Genomic DNA, 19,138 nt, shown 5'->3' with positions numbered 1-19,138 from the left:
AAGTGGAAATAGCCTTCATGAACACAATGAAAGGTTATCATGGATGCTGTCATGTAATATCAGTTACTTATACGAAGCAGTCAAAAGACTGCTCTGGAAAGGAACAACACAGACTAGCAAAAAGTGCCCAGTCATTCACAGCAGATGACATCAAAAACCATTTTAGCAATTCATCATTATAAATATATAAACATATAAATGCAGTGCATATAAACAGTGAAGAGAGCTTGGGTTGAGGATGAGGGTTTGACAGTCGCGCCATTTTCCTTCTGACAGGAAAACTGGCAGCACACGTCAGGTCGGCCAGTGACCAGAGAGGACCTGATGATGACCCTGGTCAACCTGGAGAGCATCAACATCCGCACCATCTACGACAACCGCATGGTCAGCGTGGCCCTCAGCGACATCGTTATGGATACCACCACTGTGGAGTACAGCATCCAGGGCCCCGCCCAGAATGTGGAGGAGTGCAGGTGAGTGACAGGGTTCTGAGCCCCCCTCCCAGCCTTTAGGGTGGCCATGAGAGGCACCATCCCTGTCAGCTTTTTGTCTTAAAAGAGGAGAAATCAGGCCACAGTAGCAATAACAGGTTACATAAACTACATAAATTACATGAATGTTAGGTGCAGGTATTCAGTAACTCCTAAGCTTGCGTTCAGAAGTACTGACGTATAAGGTAGTCGTCATTTTTTTGCAAGCCTTATTTGGAAAAAAGGTGATTGCAAAATGGGTGCACGAAGACAGAAAGCCTTGAAGTTGATGTGGTTGGTGGTCGTCCCTCCCCAGGTGTCCCCCCGGCTACTCGGGCCTGTCCTGTGAGACCTGTGTGTCCGGGTTTGAGCGAGTGTCTGGCGGCTCCTTCCTGGGGACCTGCGCTGGCTGCAATTGCAACGGGCACGCCAGTGCCTGCGACCCCATCAGCGGACACTGCCTGGTGAGCCCCCTCGCAGATACTGCGTCTAACTGGAGAACATTCGCATATTAGGGCCTCTCTGATTAGTGGGCACTACTTGTCGTGCAGTGGTGGCATATATTACCTCTTGGATGTGTGATTGTGTACATTGTGTACATAACACATTATATTATATTATATTATTGTCATTGTAGTGTTACTGACACAGTTTTTACGTGTCACCGATTTATACATCTAGATATTTACTGAAGGAATTGTGGGTTAGGTACCTTGGCCTAGGGTACAGCAGCAGTTGCCCCAGCAGTGGGGAATTGAACCAGCAACGGTTACGAGCCCTGCTTCCTACCACTATGCTACACTGACGCCCTAACACAAGGAACAATATTACAGTGTGGAGATGTGTAGTTATGCGGTCTCCAACTTGGGCTACAGTGAACATGTAGAAGAACTAGGAACGCTTGTGGTGAAGCAATCGTACTTGTGGTATCTTTTTGCACTCTGTGGCATGCATGCCCATTTCAGGGGTTGTCTCAAGGTACTGCAGTACACAGAGCGTCCGTGTGGTGATTGTAGTTGATGTGAGAGGAGGATATTTAGCATGGTGACTGAGGAGACTGAGGAGGGTATTTCTGTCCTCCAGAGTTGCCAGCACAACACCGAGGGGCCACAGTGCGACAAGTGTCGGCCGGGCTATTTCGGGGACCCGCGACGAGGCCGACCTGACGACTGCAAGCCCTGCCCCTGCCCCTACACAGAGACGTCTCGCCGGTAAGCAGCAACGTTCACACTCAGCGTAAGCCCCTCGGGAAATAAACCAGGAGGGGTTGGTTACAGACACTTACTGTAAAACTAAACTTACTTTGGTTTACTGTACCACTCAAGGCCTGTTTGCTTCCCATCAACTAAAGTGTCTGAGAATTATGCAAATTTGAAGTGCTCCTCTTTTTGTTTAAAGATTCTCAGACACCTGCTTCCTGGACCATGACTCCCAGGCGACATGTGATGCCTGCAAGCCTGGCTACACGGGAAGGCGCTGTGAAAAGTGAGGAAGTGACAGAGCTTTTATTTTGATATCCTGAATTTGTAAGCATGTACAGTTGAAGCACCATGTATGATCCATAAGATCCATTGTATGATGTGAATTTTCAGGTTGGAAAAAGTCATGTGACTCCTGGGCTTTATTCTACCTTTGAGTCTATGGCAGTACTTACGTTTGAAAGCTTTGGCCTGCTACATTTTCGCTGCCTTTTATGTTTCTCAGATGTGCTCCTGGTTACCAGGGTAACCCCCTTCAGCCAAATGGGAAGTGTGTTCCAAGTCGTAAGTGTTTTTTTTTTTTTTTTCTTGCCATCATGAACTGTCTGAATACAGACAGTTATGGCTTCCTAATACACTCCCATTCATTCACTCACCTTGAAAATGCACCCAGATAAGTTCTATTTTAACTTTTGAAATGAAATGGCTGCTTGCATCTTCAATGTGTCTGTGTCTTGGTACATAAAGTTAGCTGATCTGTGCCAAGTGAATTGAAAGCTCTTGGGAGCAGAATGATTCCTCCTGATGTTTCAATCTCGTCCCGCACTCAGAAAACTCCAAGTGTGACAACAGGGGAACTGTGAGTTCCAGCAGCAGGCCGTGTACCTGCAAGGTAAGATCTGCAGTTTGTGAAATGAGATCAACCTCACAGTCCCTGCACTTCTTGTTATCTTGACGACACCCTTTGTATTATTCCTCCACTTCTGAACCCCTATTACAGACAGGCGCTTGTCAGAGGCTCAGATTCAATCCAGGTACCCTTTGATTCTTTGATTAATCAAGCCTCCAGTCCTTGATAAGCCTAACTGAGATAGCATTTGCAGGAGCTGTATGGTGAATATTTCACAGACACAAGAATAGGCCAGATATTTGTCCAATCACCTTGGTCAAGTGGACAGGTGAACCTCCTCTGGATCAGAGCTAATCAAAGTCTGGGTGTCTTCAGTCAATACAAATCTCGCTCTGCATGGCCTTTTAACTGCTGAAAATGTGCATGTTCCCTGGCTCATGTGTGTGCTGAAAGGGTCAGGCTAGCTCCACAAGAAGCTCTGCGTGACAGTCACAGTTGTCTCTGCGTTGCAGCCCAACGTGGTGGGGGCGCTGTGTGACGAGTGCAAGATCGGCTCCTTCCACATGACAGAGGCCAACCCCGACGGCTGCCTGCAGTGCTTCTGCATGGGCGTGACCAAGCAGTGTGCCAGCTCCACCTGGAGTCGTGACCAGGTGCGCACTCACCTACACCTTATCTCATTGGCACAATGCACAGTGGGTAACATATTGGTACAGCTGTGGGGATTAGGGTGGGCATTTCACTCAAGGATAAAATCGCATTTACTTCCACTTGGGATTTAAACCTGCAGCTTTCGACAAGTACAGTATCTTAAACTCCACCCCTTTACTTGCACTTCTTCTCTGCCAGAGACCTGATGAATACCATTAGGGTTGTACTTCAAACCGCCGTTCTGCTGTGAACTTGTATAGTCTGTCAGCACCGAGACTTATGGGATTGGCATGCACAATAGAGTTGTGGTAAGAGATGCACACTGCTGGACAGACCCGTATGTTCGGATTCCAAGTATGACTCATACAGGCACGGATAAAGTACTTTACCTGAGTCCAGCTGTACTGTGTGTGCAGCTGCTGGGTAATCTGTAAATTATACTACAGAGGTAAGGTGTGCCACCCATAAAATAATGTTCTGTAGGTTTGCCAGGGCCTGCAGCCTGTAAGTAGCTTCAGCCAATAGATAATGTAATGTTATGTCTAAGCCTTGCCTGCTACCACACATTGTTTTTGATGTGAGACGAACCCAGAGGAGAATCTTCTGATGGTTTTGTTTCTCACCCCTTTCCTTGCATCTCAAAGATACGTGGTGGCGTCAATGGGCAGCTCTTCTCCCTGGCCAACGGGGCCAACACCCGCACCATCACTCAGGGCATCATCCAGCGGGGCACCTCTGAGGTGGCCTTCCGCTCCTTCAACGAAATCCCCAGCGACATCTACTACTGGGTCCTGCCTGAGAACTTCCGTGGAGACAAGGTAAGTGAGCCAGATTCACCCAGGCCCAGATTTCATCATAAACGTTTAGCCTCTGATATGTATTCATTGAAAGTGAATGTACTTTTCCCTGGAGATGACCCAGTAGGGAGATTTTTTTGGTGGGTGATTGCATTTTGTATGTAGACTTATTTCTGATTTAGGCACTCTTAAATGCTGTCAGTAGCTAATGAATCAGATAACTATGTTTATGTATTGATATGGAGATATGTTAACAAGGGTTAAGTGGAAATGAACAAATTTGTCAAATGTATTAATTAGTATAATATGAATTAGTCTTCCATTGTTTAATTTTAGATATTTAATTTTGCATGCATTCATTTTCTGTTACGGGTAATAGGCTGATTTGCTCATTTGAAGCAGTTTCCATGGTTCCCCCCTGCTGTTCCTAGGTGACAGCCTATGGCGGAGAGCTGCGCTACACAGTGCGCTATGAGCCCCGCGCGCGCTCGCTGGTGATCGACGGCCAGCCAGACGTGGTGCTCCAAGGCAACGGCATCTTCCTGGAGCACTTCTCCAAGACCAAGCCCCTCCCCCGCGTCCCGGCAACCATCACCGTGCCCTTCAGGGAGGTACGTGTGTCTGGCCTTGGACCACGGGATTGGCTGATTCTCATTCCACCTCATTTGCTTAATTGTTTAATGGACGTCATGCTAAAAAGTCACCATGTGCTGAAGAGTGTCTACTTCAAAGGTCACTAGGAAACCCTCAGAGCCCCGGCCCTAGAGGGCCTGGCGTCTCTCATCACTTGTCTGATTTCTTTATCTCTGTCCCTCTAGTCGGCATGGAGACGTGCTGATGGGCAGCCCTGCACACGAGAGCACCTCCTCATGGCCCTGGCCGACACTACAGTCTTTATGATCCGAGCCACCCATGCCGACAGTATGGCCGAGACCAGGTACGGAGGTGACAGCAGTCACAAGACTGAGAGACTGTTTTTTCCAAATGAACTACATGAACATTACATTACATTACATTCATTTAACAGATGCTTTTATCCAGAGCGACTTAGAACATAAGTGTATCCATTCAAGTTGAATGAGCAACAGTGTCAGACCAGGCTAACAACACTCCCAGAGCACTGTGAGTGTCAGCATAACAATATTAAAGCCCTACCACACGTTAACTTGTGCAACCTGACTAGACAAGGGAAGCCAAGTATATAACCATACATCAGTCACTAGATCATAGAATCCAAAACACATTGACTTTGGTACTTCAGAAATTATGATTATAGAATGATTTTGACTGGTCATGCAATCCACAGTATTTCTGACATTCGGATGGACATCGCAGTGCCCCACTCAACAGGCCAAGAGCGGGCCCTGGAGGTGGAGGAGTGTGCCTGCCCTCGGGGGTACAGAGGACCCTCTTGTCAGGTATTCTACCCCCCACCCCCACCCCTACTCTGCTTGATGCACTCTAATGAGTTGCTAATAGAGTTCTTAATATCTTATTGTGTGTATGGGGCTCTGTCAGACCCACATTGGTAAGCCTATTCTTAGCAAACTTGTTAAAAGCTGCAGAAAGGTATTCATTGGCAGCCAAGTGACTGATCACCTCCGCTCTGTTGGCCCTTGCAGGAATGCGATGTGGGGTACATCCGCACGGGATCGGGGCTCTACCTGGGCACCTGCGAGAGGTGCGAGTGCCATGGGCATGCCAGTGGCTGTGACCCCGAGACGGGGGACTGCCTGGTGAGTCCCGCTGTAGTGCCACCACATGGGAATGTCCCACTGTCATCCATTCACTGTGTGTGTATCTGTGTAACTGTGGGATGCAGTTTGATTTGCGGTTTTTCGAGATTCTCATTTCATTTGAAATGTCAACAACACTGCTGCTCCACAGAAACCCAGCAACCCAGGACTTTATTTTTGAAAAATGAGTTACATGTAGCTGTTTTGGTTAAATTGCATACAATACTTATCGCCACATATTTGCTGAATCCCCCAGTTGCAGTACAGTGGTATTCATGTTGAAATGCTGACAGCTCAGTTCACGCTTCAAGTAGTTACTTGACAGTTACTTCAGGCATCTACCTGAGGCGTGCTACAACCGAATGCAGCAGGCCTGATGGCCCTCATCATGACGTCCCCTGTTTGCGCTTTCTCAGCAATGTCAGCACAACACAGCTGGGCCACGCTGCGATCGCTGTCTGCCCGGTTACTATGGCGACCCCAAGACCGGCGGTGCAGCAGCCTGCCGGCCCTGTCCCTGCCCCGGCACCTCCCCCGTCAACCAGTGAGTGGAACCATTCCAAGATATTACCATCGGTTTTCAGGAGAGTTGAAACATTTGAAGCATGGTGTCAAAATGTCCCATTCCACAGGTTCTCACAGACCTGCTACCTGGCCTCTGATGGCCAGCCCACCTGTGATAGGTGCCCTCCGGGCTTCACCGGCCGCCGCTGTGAGAGGTAAGAGCTCCATTTCCCCAGTTCACCCAAAGGGATGATGGGTCTCCGTGTGAGTAGCCTCAGAACGCTTGGCTGAGGATTGCAGTAAGTGGAGACTGTCTTCATCTGTTTCCTTTTAAAATAGTGGGTAAAGCATGGCTTGTAGCTGCGTTCATCTGTCTTTTCCCATCGTGATTGAGTGGCCTCTGAGTCCGGTATGGGATGCGCAAACACCAATGAATGCCACCCATTCCACACTGTGAAACGTCTTTGCAGGGGGTTCTTTTTAAGTGGAAACTGCTGTAATCCTGGGTATTATCTTGATGTGAGCGTTGAACGAGAGCCGTACAGTATGCAGGTAGATGATATGTGGGTTGAAGATGACCAAGGGTATTTGCTGTGTTTGTGCTAGAGGCAGAATTTTACAAGCAGATTATGTGAGGCAGAGTAGATTATGTTTCTGACAGTGGTTTTGTATTGCTAGATGCCGTTCTTCAAAACTTCCATTTTATATACATGGAAAAATTTACTTTCACCAAAAGGCATTGTTGTTGCCAAGCAGAGGCATAACTGTTATAGTTTAATAGATGAAGTACCCTATGACAGAATAGGCTGTCTGATGTACACAGAAAAGCATTTTAATGATTAAAATGGAAAACATTTGCTGAAAACCATTCTGACCTTGTTTGATTGACCTCAGCTGATGAACAACATGATTTGGGAAACCTAGCTTGTTTGGGAGATCTTCCTGAGTACGGTCCTTGTTACCTTGCAACAAGTGACATTTTGTTGTGTTTCTGATTAAAAGTTGTCCCACACGAGCCAAGCTAATGGTCACAGGTTTGTCTTTCAATGACCCTTTTCTTGAGGTTTCTGCTCTTCAGGAGTGGACAGTTGTCTGTAGTGGTTGCTTGGTTTGTTAGCTTGATAATAATAGAGTTTGTTTGCCATTTGAGGCAAATACTGAATTTTAACAGTTTCCTGCATAAAACCTCTTTTATTTGTTTTCTGTCTTTTGCTTCAGCTTTGGTGCTATTCTGGAAATTTCTTAGACCCTCTCTATCATAGCAGAACTTCAGTAGTCCAACTCTGTGGAAACCATGGGGTGGTGCAGTCAGCAATTCTGCCTGCGATATGTTTGCATAGTTTGTTTTTCGAGGCCTGAACACCGCAGTGCCAAGTACATTTTTTGCCTTTTGAATCTTTGCCACTCACTGAGAGTGCAAAGATGACTGGGTGATTGGGAAATGAGCCAGAGAAAGAAAGAGAAAAAAACAGAATTCAGCAATATGTTGCAGAAAGTGTGTGCCTCCCTGACATAACCCTGACCTTGACTCTTAACTCTGCACTGAAGAGTTGGCTCCACAGACGATTGCGACGACGTGTTCCCGAGCAGTTTCCTCCCATTCGGGTGCAGTGACTCAGAGCATGGCTCCGATCACAAAGATCCCTCCCACAACTCGCAGTCCACAACCACTCACAGCCTGCTGCCTGGGCGGCTAACCAAGCCCACAGTCCATACGGTCAAGGTCAGCTTGAACAGGACCGCCCCCATGGTTCCCCCCTTGTACACTCCCAGCCCCAACTCCAGCCACCGTAGCTTCCAGTTCCTGCTGAGATTGACCATGAACAGCTTCAACCGGCGCCTGAGGATGCTGGAGAGTAACATCTTGGATGTGAAGGAGAGCCTCCAGGCCATGAGCTCACAGCAACGGCAAATGGGTTCTCAGCTGGAGAATGCAACAAGATTTCTGTCAAAGGCAGGAAAGTGGGACAGAGTTGCCGAGCTGGAGAAGGGCTGTGCCGACATGCAGGTGAGGTTGAGTCGCCTGGAAGGGAAGCTGGAGCTCCTAATTGGCAGTTTCATTGTGCTGGCCCAGGAGATTGATATGCTTAAGCGGTTGAGGCACTCCACCCAGTCTCCATCCGAGGGGAGGCCTGCAACTTCTATCACTGCCACCCCTGCACCCATTGTACCTCCAGCAAGGAGTGTGGTCAGAACAGTGCCACCCGAATCCCTGAACAGGCCCAAAGAGTCACCGGTTCCCCACCTTGCTACACTAATACCCACGGTTGTTTGGATAAAAAGAGTATACAACAGTATGACAACTGCTTCAAACTCCCCATCCATAATTGTCCACACAAAGACAAACCATAGACCAGTGACTCGTTTTACTTCTTTATTTGCTTCCTCCTACTCATTTAAGTCAACCACTCACAGACAGAGGAAGACCCATGATGGGTCAAGGAATAACATCAAGTCTAATGGCACAACAAAAACACTGGTAAAGATGGCAAGGCTGGGGAAACAGACTGTGATAGCATCTAAGCCTGTTTCAAAGACCACTCAACAGTCAAACCAAGTTAATTCAAAGCATGAAGTAAAGAACGTTCACTGGTTTCTCAAGTCTTTGCATGAAGTAAAAAATATGAAGAAAGGCTCAAAGAATCCATCTGCATCAAAGTCAGCTGCACCCTCCCAAGCCAAGAAAAGAACTCCTGATGTTGCCAGGGACAAAGGAAAACCCAGTATTGCCTCGAGGTCTTCCAAACACAAGACAAAAACTTCATTGCTTCCCACAAGGCTTGTTCCAGCGAAACTCCCTCTATTGAATCATCCCAAATTGAGACAGAATGGCGAAATGCCAGCTCCCACATTACATCAGTTTGTCCTGCCTTCCCAGACAGTTAAAACCACCTCAAGACTTGTATCAAAGTCATCTGAGCTACTGTACAATTTTACACCAGATGCTACTAAATCCACTACCTCACATAGAAAAGCAAAGAAGTCTGTTTTCAGCCGTGTCAGGAATGGTACCATCACTCTGCCCAATGAGGCAATGAAGAAGCCCCAGCCTAAGTCCAATGTGCGGAACCTTCTCAGACTGTTGCAAGAGAGCCAAAAACACAGTAGGAGACAACAACAGAATCATTCCCTCCATGTCATCCTAGGAAAGCTTGCTGTACCTGTCAAAATTATTCCAAATTATTAGTGACCTTTACAAACACATTTGTCCATTCTGCGTCCGTAGGTAGGAGCCTGATGTCCTGGGGATGTCAGATGCACTTAAAACTGATTTTGCTTGTCCTTGACTACAAAGATGTGGAAGTTGTTTGTTCTGAAGGATTAAGATGAACAGAATATTTTTCTTCTGTTTTTTGCTTGTCAGCAATGTGATTTTATTGTTTTACTTGAATTTGTTATTCTGCTTTAAAAAAAAAAAAACCTTCACCCTTTTGGGACGCAGAAAAGGTTTGAGGCTCCTGGTTTGAGGTATTGAGTAAAATCTGGTTCCCACTAGTAAGTGATTGCTCTGGAGGGAAGAATGTGAATTGATTACTTTTGGGTCAAAAGCCAACATACTCATGCAGTGTCAGGAACACCTTTCTGAAGCTACAAGATCAAAACGTTCTCAATACTTTTTATGCTCACTTCAGGGGGCTTAGGTTTTGCTGTAGAAACACATGAAATTTCACTGTATATTATATAATTCAAATGTTCCCAAACCAGGAAGAGGTTGTGCAGCTTCAACACAGAAAAGAAAATGAAATTCAGGCTAAACCTGCCTGTGCCATTGCTTTGATCATGGCTTTACCATTAGCGCTGTATATTGTAATAGGGATCACTGGCTACATCTATGAAAAACAAGGGTTTGAAATAATCTGACGAAGTCAGGAAAGATTACGTCATTTTGTTTCAAGTTTTAGCCGTGCAGCCAGTTACCTAATTGTTTTCATGTTGCATTAGGTTATTACACTTATTTCCATTGGCAGTCTTCTCATAATCCAGTTTTTTCTCCCTACCTTTTTCTGTTGTCAACTAGCCACTTTTCTTGAATGTTCTAGAACAGAGCTTGTTAGAAACCCTGAATAGCAGTGCAGTTCTTGCAAGCAGGCCAGGCAGTTGACAGTGACAGCAAGGATAGTTTGTCTAACAATACTAGTCTAATAATAATGATGAAAATGTCACTGTGGTTCTGTCTCAGTGCCACATAGTCATGTGGGTAGGTTAATACTTAATATAGCATTAAAAGCTAATATAGCCTTTATGCTTTGAATGTGTCATTTCTCTTGACCTTTGCAAACACTTGCATATAGAATTTTGAATGAATATCAGACTACCATACAAATGGAGATATATCCATAGTGAATGTATACAGATTAAATTATAATCTTCTTTTTCCTGGTAGCATTTTTAAAAAGTGTGAAGTCACATGTTTTATGGGTTGGATATGGTCCTTGCTGTTGTTCTGACACTATAAAGCATGCACACACACACACACACACACACACACACACACACACACACACACACACACACACACTCACGCACATACACACACATGCACATACACATACACATACACATTGTGTCATGAATCATTTAACTGGTACAGTGTTGTCTGGAATGGTTTACGGTGACTGCCATCATGGCTATGTGAGACATTTCACACATTCAGACGTGTCTGAATTGTCCTCCCTATTTATGATTAATACATTCTACGTGTGGAGTTTAAACCTCGTAGGTAATTTATCGACCACTGTAGAACTATTTTAAATGTGCTTGTTTCAGCAAAACACTACCACTAGTCTGTCTTTGTGATTCTGTATAAATTTAAGTCTGAGTTACACATTTCTATATTTTGTACATTTCATTGTAAAAGAGCACAGTTATGTTTTGTCATAAACTTTCCGTTCACCTCATGGACATTTGGTTAAATTCTGTGGATACTTCATACATCATACTTCATGTTTCATTGTGTATGGCAGACTAGATATTACTTACATGCATTATGTTGCAAAAAATGAAGAGCTGAATGTATATATATAACGTATAACATACATTAACTCCATAACTTCAGTCCATAATTTCTTGATGCATTTCTGACATACGATGAGATACATGTAACTGAACTCTTCATGGCTTACAAAAAAAGTGAAAACCAGTAATGCTTTTTCAAAAGTCTTCTTATCCCACTGTGGGAGAAAACAGCGAATCCCAACATGCCTCCTGAAATTCCACCAAGTTTTATCTTTGATGTTCAGATCAGACATCAGAGGAGCATCAGGAGATCAAGGTAAGACTCACAAACAGTTCTCCGGTACTGGTACTCATCAATGGCTGTGATACGCTTTTGGTAAGATGCACTTTGGCAACACTGGTCTGAGTCTTCAGTTTCTTGTGATGGGTGGCGTTGAGGCATCCTCTCAAGTAGAGGTGACCATTAGCTTGGCTTCTGGTTTGGGTTCAGCATTTTAATGAACGCTGTGTCAGTAGGGAGTTTTTACACTTGAGCTTTTTGGTGTCAGGGTTTCTATGGTGAACCATCAGCAGTCTCATTGGTTGAGGTGAATGGTCACATTCAGTTTATTGCAAGACATGTCTGCTTTTAAGAGAGATGGCCTCAGCATCTGATGCATATTTTGTTATTGAGTCTGGTGCCTCCATCTTTCCTACCTCCTGTATGTGTGTTTATGGAACTTCAGTTAATGCTTTTTCAAATAAGCATTTTTTAATCAATGTGTAAGTGTATGAAGTATCTCTCTAAATGCTTATAACTTTCAAGTCCCATTGCACTTTGTAATGTCCTTCTTGTAAGTTCAACCCAAAGTATGTAGCAAAAGATGATTCTGCAAAAACAATGGGATGTCACCCATTTCCATGTTTCCAGTAAAAGCCTTTAAATGAGTGTGTTGTGTAGGGTGGATAATGCTCACAAACACAGCTGAAGTGTTTTACAATATTCCTGATAAATTGTGTATAGTGACAATTTCATTGATAAGGATTTTAGTTTATGTGCCTTTAGCTGTAAGCATTCAGCTGGATTTGTACTTGACCAGTCAATTTCATGATTATTCATCAAAATTTAGGATGAGATTCAGCATTAGAATTTACCCATAAAAATATGCCTCATGTCATATTTTAAAATACATATTTCCAGCTTAAATATCGAACTATAGCATAATGTATAGAATTGTAGGCGTACTGATTGAAGTATTGAATGAGGACTAACATGGGATGAACCTTGCTAAGGTGCCCCTGTAAACCTTCATGACTGCATTGACAGGGCCTTGTTGCAGTCAGTGCGAGGGAGAACCTTATGAGCTCCAAATGAACATTTTCATTCTTGCACAGATATAACCTTGAGAATACCGCTGAAGCACTTTCCATTGTAAACATAATCTTTTTATGGCAGGATTATGTAGTTTCTGAAGGGGGCGGGGGGCATGATTTGTGCTTTTCTGTTCTGTTGTACTTGAGAACTACGGAGTTGTGATTGGTAACAGCGATTTCTATAGTTTTTGGAATATAAAAGAAGAGGGAGGCTTTGAGTTGGCTGCCGGTGAAATCCGAGAAGCAGTTTCATCCTATTATGCGTCTTGGTTCTTAGGCATCTGCCATCTTCTGTTTCCTGTTTGAATGGTGTGCGTGTATTCCCCTGCTGCATAAAGGCAACATTGTCACCTGATTGGCGTATGGCATGGAAAGAGTTGATCTGTTTTTTTTTTTTGTTTTTCTTTCAGATGTGATGCAGGGTACGCAGGCAACCCTCAGCTTGGACAGGGATGTACCAGTAACAATTACCCCAACGGTATGAGCTGTCTGGCACTTCATTTAAAGAGCTTGCCCAGAATAAATAAGCCATGTCTGTGGATGAGCAGAGCTCCTATTTTAATTACATTGCGTGTTTTCATTTATTCCTTATATGACCTGAATACCCAGGCAAAATAAGCATGAGGGCACATCAGAGGGACAGCAATCAGCACAGCTCTGACCTCGTGGCGTGCTGTTGTTTTTGTCACCACATTGTCTCGTCGCATACCAGTTACGGAAAATCACGTCACCCCCCTGGAGAGGGGTGTCTAAAAGAGCAAGGTTATTCTCAGGCCAAGTATCGATGCAGATTTTGGAACCCTTTATTTTTTGGGTCCATTTTTAGTTTCACCTTAGACTTCATCTCCCATTTTTCATAAGGGACTGCTTTTACAAAGGAAACCTTTTTAAAGCTGCTTAGCTGTAGCCAAAGATTTCCTGCATTTTTGGTGTAATTTTGTGCGTCATAGATTAGATCAGGAACCCTATAATAATAAGTGTCATCTAATAATACATTATGATTCTGTTAAGCAATTTGGCTTTCTGTTGGTTTCTGTCCACATTGTTGCAAAGAAATAGCAGTGCATGAGGGGTTCTAAAATTGCATTCCATTTGTTCAAAATTTAATATCAGAGGACTTACTGAATACAGTTACCCAACAGATTGCCTTTGAGCATGTATAATGGACAAAACTGTCAAAACAAAGGACCAAACAGGGTTTGAATGGGACTAATTTAACCTTGTTTGTTTTTGCAGGGAACTGCTACAACTGCTATCAGAGAGGAAGTGAAGGGTGTGATAGCACTGGAGTCTGCCGCTGCAAGGTACAAAATTGTGGTTATTTATCCTCCAAGACTGATCTGAGATCACCATCAAACCTCTCAGAAGTGATAAAAGATTTGTCTGTGGGCGTTAGCCATTACCCAGGGAACTGCTAAATGCTAATATATGGGCTGACATGCAGTCTGTATCTGTGTAAAATTTAACCATGATGAAAGTGTCTCAGTGGTCACAGGAAGCCCGAAGCAGGGATGTGTTGATGCAGATCCCCGGTCCCATCGATGGGCACGAGTTCTGGACAGTTTTTCATTTTTTCATCCATCCCCCTTCGCAGGCGAACGTGGAGGGACCCACCTGCAGCAGCTGTAAACCAGGCCACTTCCACCTCAGCGCCGAGAACAAGGATGGCTGCCTCTCCTGCTTCTGCATGGGCGTGACACAGCAGTGCACCAGCTCCACCTACTACAGAGACCTGGTGAGGCAGGAGATGGGGCATTTGATGCCGTGCTGTAGGTTATACATGACCAGGCAGTGGTGTTATTTCAAAATAATCCAAGTGAAATATCTCCCAGGCTCCAACTAGCCTTGACTGTAAAGAAATTAACTATTTTGAATTATTCAGTGTTTTATGTCCACTGTGCCAGAGACGACTGCTTGAGCTCTACTCTCCGTGTGGCAGGTGTCTTCGGTCTTTGTCCCGGGCAACTTCCTGGGCTTCGCGCTGGTGAACCGGCAGCGCACCAACCGCATCTCCACAGGCTTCACCGTGGAGGTGTCCACCGACGGCACCCAGCTCTCCTACAGCAACTTCGGCAACCTGGAACAGGAGCCCCACTACTGGCAGCTGCCTGAGATCTACCGGGGAGACAAGGTAAAGTGAAGGGCGTGTGCCGCCCCCTAGCTGCCCAGCCAGATAGTGCATCCCATGACACTCTTTTTGCAGCTTAACTTCCAGCACTCTTGTGTAAGGGCTTCTCCTTCCTTGCTAAAGCGCCAATGCCCTTCCCTCCTTTCTATTAAAAGCAGTTCTTCACTCTTGCTGCTTAACATTTGATTTCTCAATGTCATTCTTCTCATGAAAGAAAGGGTTTACGCTCTGTCGAGTATGTTGTAATATTTAGCTTATGGAATTTCCTGTAGGGTATGGTATTACTTTTTTTCTGAAATTGGGGGCCATTTCGAAGCTGGCCCATAGTGTTTGGTGACAAGACTGGTCCTAGTTTTGCATTTGTCACCTAAGACAGGTATTTTTTTTTGCCTCTGTCATCCTTTTTTTGGCTTTTGTTAAAGAAGAATTGAGAGTTGTGCAGCTTGCATTGTATTAAATGCATTATGTCTGTCTTCTGCCCACTTTTAGAGGGAAGCTTTCTATGCTCGTATGAGGCGAGCGCACAAGGTAAAGCAGAAAGTTGCCTGTTGCCTGCTGTTGCTGTTGACTCATACAATATAAATTTGACTTTTTGACTTCTGCAGAACAACCTCCAGAATTAATCATGTGGTCCTGACCATGATTAAAATTAAGAATCGTGATTGTAGTTGTTTTGATGTGGCTGCCAGTTGTGGAATGTGTGTATTTATGTCTTTGACGCTGCAGTGATGTGATTGCACTAATTACCAGGCTGAGCGAAATGCAGCACTTATTTTCATATGCATAGAGTACGTCTCTACACTCTGTGTAACCTCCTAAACCAATCAGTCGTGGGTAAAGGGCCAGGATGTGATTGGTGTGGCTGGATTTAAGCTTAGTGGAGCTTTCAAGGGATCTAATTGTATTTCAAATTGAAAGCAGCATGGGAAATTAGGAAATACATGATCGCAGTTGATGTTCCAGGCATCTCTGTGCATTAATATAAAACGAGAGCTCTCTCCAATATGCAGACACTTTTTTTTTCTTTTTTGCAAAAAATAGGCATGAACTTTATCTGACTGTAAACAAAATCAGCTTAGACAACTGAGAAGTTTAAACTCTACAGATATTTGTGTCTAGCTGTTTTTGTTTTGGGTAGGAACTCTAACTAATTTGATTTGCATTGGTGAGTGTAGATGTTATTAACATATTTGTAGAAAATGCGCGGGATGTGGATCACTTTTCGTTGATACTAAAAATGTTCAAAAAGCAATTTAAGTCGTGAGACGTGAATTATATATTCATCAGAGATGTTTTTGAAGTTGGTATACTGCAGTTGTTTTTAACTTACAGATGAAAATACTGGTTATATAATACCCTGAATTTTGATGAGCTTAATTACATGTTCAGGATGTTCAGTAAGTCAAGTTTAGGAAGCTGCTGTATTTTTGCATTCACTCACATCGGTAGTTTTACACACACTCTATTAATGACTGACATTACTTCAAAAGTTTTCATTTGCTCAGTTAATGTCGTGGGGATCGTTGAGGTGATCAGTTTTAGTTTACTGAGTTTCCATAGCACACATACTGAAGAGAGTTTAGCTTTGTATTTGTTTGACCCTGGCAGGTGACCATAGAAGGCTGAGAGAGGGTTTACTCAAGCACCTCCTCACATGAAAGAATGCTATATCAATTTGCTTTGCGTATGAGATGGAACACCTCCAGATGAAACATCTTAGGGCTGGACAATCCATTGACTTTGTAGAAACAGCACCAAACCAGCCGATTCATTGTTATCACACTGCCTTTTCCATCTGTAGTAGAGTGTATATGTTAACCTCATTTTCATCATAACTATATTAATCTCAGAGGGAGGGTTACTGGGCCTTTGCTTTGTTCACAAAACTAGAAAGACTCCCCGTGGACAGAGGAGCAATTGAGGAAGGACGAGTCCATTTGGAAGTTAGTGGACTCCATGGGAAAAGGCAACTCCAGATCAAAACGAGCCAGCAAGGTATCCGTAGGCACTGGGTGGCTGCAGTGTCTTGCATCTTCATTGATAAGCCTCCACAAGTCACCATGGCATTCTGTGTAGCCCGTGTAAAAATGAATGGGTTGTTTTGTTTGTGACATCACAAATAGGGGGTTTTCTCTATTCCTTGCAGTGTGCCAGCCACATTTACTGTGACTGGGTGGTGTGTAAAGAAAATACTATTAAAGTAATTATCAGGCCAATGAAAACAGTATTTGTTGCAGTTGTGAGTTGCTTTTATCATCTAACAGGAGTGAAGATGGATGGGGGTGTTGACAAAACACAGAGAAATTACCCATAAAATAATAACAGCTAAAGTGATTGAATGTATACACACACACAACATACACACACACACATGCTCCTGTCAGAAGATGAGTGCAAAACACAACTTTACCACTTTGTAGTTTCTGCTCACATGAAACTACTGTCTCTACTTGCCATCCAGTTTGTTTACAGTAAATGTAGGGAGGTGACTTGGCACGATACTGTGCAGTGCACTATGGGATATAGCACATCACAGACATGAAAACAAACCCTTTCATTTAAAGTGCAACGGTGTGGTGGCATGAAGTTACTGCAGCATGTCTACTTACGTCTACTTACTCAGCATTTTTGGAGAATAATGCAGTGTTAGATGTCCTCGATCGGCATGCGTATTTAGTGTGTGTGTGAAGTTTTCTCGGCCCTTTGAAGCAGCACGTTGTTTCACTCGGTCCAGATTTGTGCTTGGAGGCTGGCAGACCATTGCCGGGCATCTGACGTTGATTTAACATCACAGCGGTTCATGTTTTGACCTATTTTTACCAAGTTTGCGTCTAATTTTGCAAGTCACAACCTCAGCAAAATCTTCCAGCTGGTTCTGAGAAGATTCTGGTGTCCCCTTCCCGTGGTGTGGAAAATCACCCAGCATGCACCAGCCAACCCTCACCCCTCTCCCCTGTGTGCATTGCATGGTGTGCCTCCAAAACCCCTCCCTTTTGATGAGCCCCCCCGGGTCACTGTGTGTCCTTCGCCCCTCCCCTTGCAGTCCTCCTCTGACGAGATTCAGAAGCTCGACGATGAGATCTGGGCGCTCATATCCAACTTCTCCAAAGAGTCGTCCCCTCCCGGTTCCCTCCCCCTTCCCTCCTCTGTCTCCTCGTCTCGGTCCTCCTCTGCCTCCTCCTCGTTGGGTCCCCCAGGCCCCCGCTCTCCCTCTGGTCTCCGTGCCCCTGCCCCCCTCCCTCCCCCGTCTGGGTTCTCCTCCTCCCTCTCTGCCAGGGCCTCTGAGCCACACTCCTCCGCCCCTGGATACTCCTCCCGGCACTCGAGCTCCCAGGTACCGCACGTGCCCTGTCTCAAGATGCAGGTCTGGGCCAGCTTCTCACTGACTTCTGACTGATTTTTGGTTAATCTCCAGAATCCAGTAGCTGACTGCTTTTGCTTCTGTTTGTGGGGGGCGGGGTTATTGACAGGCCAGGCCTCAGGCTCAACAGGGCGGGAACATTGTGGGTGTGCACGGCGCCAGACCCGGCTCCACCCGCAAGGTAGTCCTGAGCAACCGCATGCCCCTGCCCTTAATGGCAATAGGAAAATACCATCTGCTGTTTCAAGTGACAAAGTACACACTAGGACCGTTTTTCAGTCCTTCCACCCTCTTTCATGGGAAGAATAATTAGAGTCATGATCTGAAAGTTTATTAGTGGATTTCACCCTTGATTGACTAGCAACGAGGACCATAAAGATTGGTTTAGCCTGGGGGGAATTTTCCTATGGAATGTATGGAGTGATTACTGAGTTACTGTTCAAGAGCTACAGTCTGTGTAAATCACGTTTTCATCAGGTCTCAGTAACAGACGGTTACATTGCCTCTGTGGTATGTGCCAAGTGTTAACTCCTTATCTTTACTTTTGTATTCATGGGAATGTTTTTATCTTTGATTTCGCGCATGGTGCAAGGCAGTAATTGAGACTCTGTAGTGTGGCAGGTTATTAGAGGACAGATGTGTTAACCCTTTCTGTTGTGAGTCGCTCTGCCGGTGCTTTCCTCTCGGCCTTGCTCGCCTGCTCTGTGGTTTCTCTCCCTCTCTATCTCTCCATCTTTCTCATGCCTCTCCTCCCCTCTGCCGCAGTACGCTTTGGTCTACAAAGGTTTCAGCTTGCATCCGGAGGACGTCTTGTTCTGGCAGCTCCCGGCTCAGTACAAAGGGGATAAGGTAACCAGACAAACCGAGGCGGCCTGGCCCGGCGATGGGGCGTTTGCCCTCCGGGAACCCGGTCAGCCATCACCACGCTCCCGCCTGAGCTAATGGAGGCATGTGAGGGCAGTGCCCAAGACAGGTGTTGATGTTGGAGGAGCCGCGTGTTTACCCTGCACTCAGTCAGCTCTCAAGATGCCGTTAGCATCGGTAGTTAGCATAGACCCGGAGCCCATTGGCTCTTTCCACTCAGTAAAGATGGAATGTGTGGATATTTGATTTTTTTTTCATATTCTGTTGGT

At 45.0% G+C, this 19,138-nt stretch overlaps 1 protein-coding gene across 1 annotated transcript in view; it reads left to right on the top strand.

Moving 5' to 3' along the window:
* The window catches only part of hspg2 (heparan sulfate proteoglycan 2), a 116,503-nt gene that overhangs the window by 57,993 nt on the left and 39,372 nt on the right, over positions 1-19,138 (top strand). Inside the window, exons 17-34 of the mRNA XM_036532836.1 lie at positions 277-473; positions 787-934; positions 1,554-1,681; positions 1,869-1,955; positions 2,175-2,233; positions 2,500-2,561; positions 3,032-3,172; positions 3,815-3,988; positions 4,399-4,578; positions 4,786-4,904; positions 5,274-5,385; positions 5,590-5,703; positions 6,120-6,247; positions 6,336-6,422; positions 12,927-12,994; positions 13,753-13,820; positions 14,111-14,251; positions 14,456-14,647. Of these exons, the coding sequence (XP_036388729.1) occupies positions 277-473; positions 787-934; positions 1,554-1,681; positions 1,869-1,955; positions 2,175-2,233; positions 2,500-2,561; positions 3,032-3,172; positions 3,815-3,988; positions 4,399-4,578; positions 4,786-4,904; positions 5,274-5,385; positions 5,590-5,703; positions 6,120-6,247; positions 6,336-6,422; positions 12,927-12,994; positions 13,753-13,820; positions 14,111-14,251; positions 14,456-14,647 (2,205 nt within the window). The remainder of the gene's footprint in view (positions 1-276; positions 474-786; positions 935-1,553; positions 1,682-1,868; positions 1,956-2,174; positions 2,234-2,499; positions 2,562-3,031; positions 3,173-3,814; positions 3,989-4,398; positions 4,579-4,785; positions 4,905-5,273; positions 5,386-5,589; positions 5,704-6,119; positions 6,248-6,335; positions 6,423-12,926; positions 12,995-13,752; positions 13,821-14,110; positions 14,252-14,455; positions 14,648-19,138) is intronic.

Source organism: Megalops cyprinoides, chromosome 7 (assembly GCF_013368585.1).
Source record: "Megalops cyprinoides isolate fMegCyp1 chromosome 7, fMegCyp1.pri, whole genome shotgun sequence".
NCBI lineage: Eukaryota > Metazoa > Chordata > Actinopteri > Elopiformes > Megalopidae > Megalops > Megalops cyprinoides.
Note: the sequence above shows the minus strand (reverse complement) of the source record. Positions and strands in the feature narration are given on the sequence as shown.